The sequence below is a fragment of the Procambarus clarkii genome, chromosome 36 (genome assembly GCF_040958095.1).
Source record: "Procambarus clarkii isolate CNS0578487 chromosome 36, FALCON_Pclarkii_2.0, whole genome shotgun sequence".
Lineage (NCBI taxonomy): Eukaryota > Metazoa > Arthropoda > Malacostraca > Decapoda > Cambaridae > Procambarus > Procambarus clarkii.
Genome location: NC_091185.1, coordinates 6567140 through 6572139, shown reverse-complemented (window position 1 = coordinate 6572139; position 5000 = coordinate 6567140). Strand labels below are relative to the sequence as shown.

The 5000-nt window shown below is 63.1% G+C and overlaps 2 protein-coding genes across 2 annotated transcripts in view; one reads left to right on the top strand and one right to left on the bottom strand.

Moving 5' to 3' along the window:
• LOC123753084 (skin secretory protein xP2-like) overlaps positions 1-3763 on the top strand; it is a 7802-nt gene extending 4039 nt beyond the window's left edge. The window contains exon 2 of the mRNA XM_069336461.1: positions 2784-3763. Coding sequence (XP_069192562.1) covers positions 2784-3763 — 980 coding nt within the window. The remainder of the gene's footprint in view (positions 1-2783) is intronic.
• Positions 1-5000, bottom strand: part of LOC123756102 (Ca[2+]-channel protein alpha[[1]] subunit T) — a 487984-nt gene that overhangs the window by 460735 nt on the left and 22249 nt on the right. The gene's annotated exons all lie outside the window — the stretch shown is intronic.

Sequence of the window (5000 nt, the reverse complement as noted above, 5' to 3'; positions counted from 1 at the left end):
AGCCCCCCGTGACGCACCAGGAGCCCGTAGAGCCGCTCGTGACGCACCGGGAGCCTGTAGAGCCCCCGTGACGCACCAGGAGCCCGTAGAGCCGCTCGTGACGCACCAGAAGCCCGTAGAGCCCCTTGTGACGCACCAGGAGCCCGTAGAGCCGCTCCTGACGCACCAGGAGCCCGTAGAGCCCCTTGTGACGCACCAGGAGCCCGTAGAGCCGCTCCTGACGCACCAGGAGCCCGTAGAGCCGCTCGTGACGCAACATGAGCCCGAAGAGCCCCCCGTGACGCACCAGGAGCCCGTAGAGCCGCTCGTGACGCACCAGGAGCCCGTAGAGCCGCTCCTGACGCACCGGGAGCCCGTAGAGCCGCTCGTGACGCACCAGGAGCCCGTAGAGCCCCTCATGACGCACCAGGAGCCCGTAGAGCCCCCCGTGATGCACCAGGAGCCCGTAGAGCCGCTCGTGACGCACCAGGAGCCCGTAGAGCCGCTCGTGACGCACCAGGAGCCCGTAGAGCCGCTCGTGACGCACCAGAAGCCCGTAGAGCCCCTCGTGACGCAGCAGGAGCCCGTAGAGCCCCTCGTGACGCAGCAGGAGCCCGTAGAGCCGCTCGTGACGCACCAGGAGCCCGTAGAGCCGCTCGTGACGCACCAGGAGCCCGTAGAGCCCCCCGTGACGCACCAGGAGCCCGTAGAGCCCCTCGTGACACACCGGGAGCCCGTAGAGCCCCTCGTGACACACCGGGAGCCCGTAGAGCCCCTCGTGACACACCGGGAGCCCGTAGAGCCGCTCGTGACGCACCAGGAGCCCGTAGAGCCCCTCGTGACACACCAGGAGCCCGTAGAGCCACTCGTGACACACCAGGAGCCCGTAGAGCCCCCCGTGACGCACCAGGAGCCCGTAGAGCCCCCCGTGACGCACCAGGAGCCCGTAGAACCCCTCGTGACACACCGGGAGCCCGTAGAGCCCCCCGTGACACACCAGGAGCCCGTAGAACCGCTCGTGACGTAGCAGGAGCCCGTAGAGCCCCTCGTGACACACCAGGAGCCCGTAGAGCCCCCCGCGATGCAGCAGGAGCCCGTAGAGCCCCCCGTGACGCACCAGGAGCCCGTAGAGCCGCTCCTGACGCACCAGGAGCCCGTAGAGCCGCTCGTGACGCAACATGAGCCCGAAGAGCCCCCCGTGACGCACCAGGAGCCCGTAGAGCCGCTCGTGACGCACCAGGAGCCCGTAGAGCCGCTCCTGACGCACCGGGAGCCCGTAGAGCCGCTCCTGACGCACCAGGAGCCCGTAGAGCCCCTCGTGACGCACCAGGAGCCCGTAGAGCCCCCCGTGACGCACCAGGAGCCCGTAGAGCCGCTCGTGACGCACCAGGAGCCCGTAGAGCCGCTCGTGACGCACCAGGAGCCCGTAGAGCCCCTCGTGACGCACCAGGAGCCCGTAGAGCCCCTCGTGACGCAGCAGGTGCCCGTAGAGCCGCTCGTGACGCACCAGGAGCCCGTAGAGCCGCTCGTGACGCACCAGGAGCCCGTAGAGCCGCTCGTGACGCACCAGGAGCCCGTAGAGCCCCTCGTGAAACACCGGGAGCCCGTAGAGCCCCTCGTGACACACCAGGAGCCCGTAGAGCCGCTCGTGACGCACCAGGAGCCCGTAGAGCCCCTCGTGACACACCAGGAGCCCGTAGAACCGCTCGTGACACACCAGGAGCCCGTAGAGCCCCCGTGACACACCAGGAGCCCGTAGAGCCCCTTGTGACACACCAGGAGCCCGTAGAGCCCCCCGTGACACACCAGGAGCCCGTAGAGCCCCCGTGACACACCAGGAGCCCGTAGAGCCCCTCGTGACACACCAGGAACCCGTACAGCCCCCCGTGACGCACCAGGAGCCCGTAGAGCCCCCCGTGACACACCAGGAGCCCGTAGAGCCGCTCGTGACGCACCAGGAGCCCGTAGAGCCCCCCGTGACGCACCAGGAGCCCGTAGAGCCCCCCCCCCGTGACGCACCAGGAGCCCGGAGAGCCACTCGTGACACACCAGGAGCCCGTAGAGCCGCTCGTGACGCACCAGGAGCCCGTAGAGCCGCTCGTGACGCACCAGGAGCCCGTAGAGCCCCCCGTGACGCACCAGGAGCCCGGAGAGCCACTCGTGACACACCAGGAGCCCGTAGAACCGCTCGTGACACACCAGGAGCCCGTAGAGCCCCCGTGACACACCAGGAGCCCGTAGAGCCCCTTGTGACACACCAGGAGCCCGTAGAGCCCCCCGTGACACACCAGGAGCCCGTAGAGCCCCCGTGACACACCAGGAGCCCGTAGAGCCCCTCGTGACACACCAGGAACCCGTACAGCCCCCCGTGACGCACCAGGAGCCCGTAGAGCCCCCCGTGACACACCAGGAGCCCGTAGAGCCGCTCGTGACGCACCAGGAGCCCGTAGAGCCCCCCGTGACGCACCAGGAGCCCGTAGAGCCCCCCCCCCGTGACGCACCAGGAGCCCGGAGAGCCACTCGTGACACACCAGGAGCCCGTAGAGCCGCTCGTGACGCACCAGGAGCCCGTAGAGCCGCTCGTGACGCACCAGGAGCCCGTAGAGCCCCCCGTGACGCACCAGGAGCCCGGAGAGCCACTCGTGACACACCAGGAGCCCGTAGAGCCGCTCGTGACGCACCAAGAGCCCGTAGAGCCGCTCGTGACGCACCAAGAGCCCGTAGAGCCGCTCGTGACGCACCAAGAGCCCGTAGAGCCGCTCGTGACGCACCGGGACCCCGTAGAGCCCCCCGTGACGCACCAGGAGCCCGTAGAGCCCCTCTAGAGTGTGGTGTAGTGACGTGGGAGGAAGGCGAGGCGCCAACAGTCAGTAGTGAGGAAGGCGAGGCGCCAACAGTCAGTAGTGAGGAAGGCGAGGCGCCAACAGTCAGTAGTGAGGAAGGCGAGGCGCCAACAGTCAGTAGTGAGGAAGGCGAGGCGCCAACAGTCAGTAGTGAGGAAGGCGAGGCGCCAACAGTCAGTAGTGAGGAAGGCGAGGCGCCAGCAGTCAGTAGTGAGGAGGGCGAGGCGGCAGCAGTCAGTAGTGGGGAAGGCGAGGCGCCAACAGTCACTAGTGAGGAAGGCGAGGCGCCAACAGTCAGTAGTGAGGAAGGCGAGGCGCCAACAGTCAGTAGTGAGGAAGGCGAGGCGCCAACAGTCAGTAGTGAGGAAGGCGAGGCGCCAACAGTCAGTAGTGAGGAGGGCGAGGCGCCAACAGTCAGTAGTGAGGAAGGCGAGGCGCCAGCAGTCAGTAGTGGGGAAGGCGAGGCGCCAACAGTCAGTAGTGAGGAAGGCGAGGCGCCAACAGTCAGTAGTGGGGAAGGCGAGGCGCCAACAGTCAGTAGTGAGGAGGGCGAGGCGCCAGCAGTCAGTAGTGAGGAGGGCGAGGCGCCAGCAGTCAGTAGTGAGGAAGGCGAGGCGCCAACAGTCAGTAGTGAGGAAGGCGAGGCGCCAACAGTCAGTAGTGAGGAAGGCGAGGCGCCAACAGTCAGTAGTGAGAAAGGCGAGGCGCCAACAGTCAGTAGTGAGGAAGGCGAGGCGCCAACAGTCAGTAGTGAGAAAGGCGAGGCGCCAACAGTCAGTAGTGAGGAAGGCGAGGCGCCAACAGTCAGTAGTGAGGAAGACGAGGCGCCAACAGTCAGTAGTGAGGAGGGCGAGGCTCCAACAGTCAGTAGCGAGGAAGGCGAGGCGCCAGCAGCAGGTGACTGGTGTCGTGTGATAAACGTCCAGAGACACGCTTCCTGACGCCCGCTGATCAATCTTGCCCCAGACAGGTGGCTCGCTCAACCACCCAAAAGATTCCCGTCTAACTGACAGCGTTTCCGGCCTCTGTCTAAGAGAGGGCCGTCTCGGGCCCACACAGCACCACGCTCCCCCTTGTGCAAGGTCTTCCTTGCAGCCCGAGGGCCTCCCTTTCACATCCCTTCCATCATATTGCAAAAAATTTGGGTTTAGTTACTTTTGAAGAGGATGTGAAGAGTTCATCTTCGTCTCGTCGGCATTGTGTGCCGGGATGTGTAGTCGAGCTGCTCTGAAGGCATTTGAATGATCCACTTGACTCCAAGGATGTGTTGCCCGTGCGCGCGCAGGTGTGCGCGCGTTGGTGCTTGAACGTGCCGGAATGAATGCACGACCCTTAGTGAGTGCTTGCGTGCGGTCTCGAGCCTCTGTGAGTGGCGTGGGCGCGCGTGCAGGCTATAATGAAATGCTTCGACACAATGCCAAATTACATCTTTTCGAGTTGCTTGGTGAAGCCTTCCTCGGCTACGGACCAAGACTCACTGTAGGCCTCGCTAAGTGACGCTCCTCTCATGACTTTACATCTCTGACTCTCCATCACTACACATCCCTCTAGTAAGCACTTTACTATGGCCTTCAAGTACTTGATTTTTTTCTCCATATTATTACATATATATATATACTCACCAAGAGACTTTCAGCGCCGTGGGGAGGGTAGGGGACCTGCTGCCTGGGTAACAGCTTCTCCCCCGAATCAACCTACCCTAGCTTTGCGCCCTGGTGAGGCCACTCCAGACCAGGCCCACACCAGAGCGCAACTCCATAGTCTCCTGAGACTGATGGATGCCTACTACTACTACTACTATATACTCACCATATAGTTGTGTTTGCAGGAGTTGAGCTCTGGTTCAACCGCCTCTCAACTGTCAATCAACTGGTGTACAGGTTCCTGAGCCTATTGGGCTCTATCATATCTACACTTGAAACTGTGTTTGGAGTCAGCCTCCACCACATCACTGCCTAATGCATTCCATTTGTTAACTACTCTGACACTGAAAAATTCTTTCTAACGTCTCTGTGGCTCATTTGGGTACTAAGTTTCCACCTGTGTCCCCTTGTTCGTGTCCCACCCGTGCTGAAGAGTTTGTCTTTGTCCACCCTGTCAATTCCCCTGAGAATTTTGCAAGTGGTTATGTCTCCCCTTACTCTTTTGTCTTCCAGGGACGTGAGTTTCAGCTCCTTT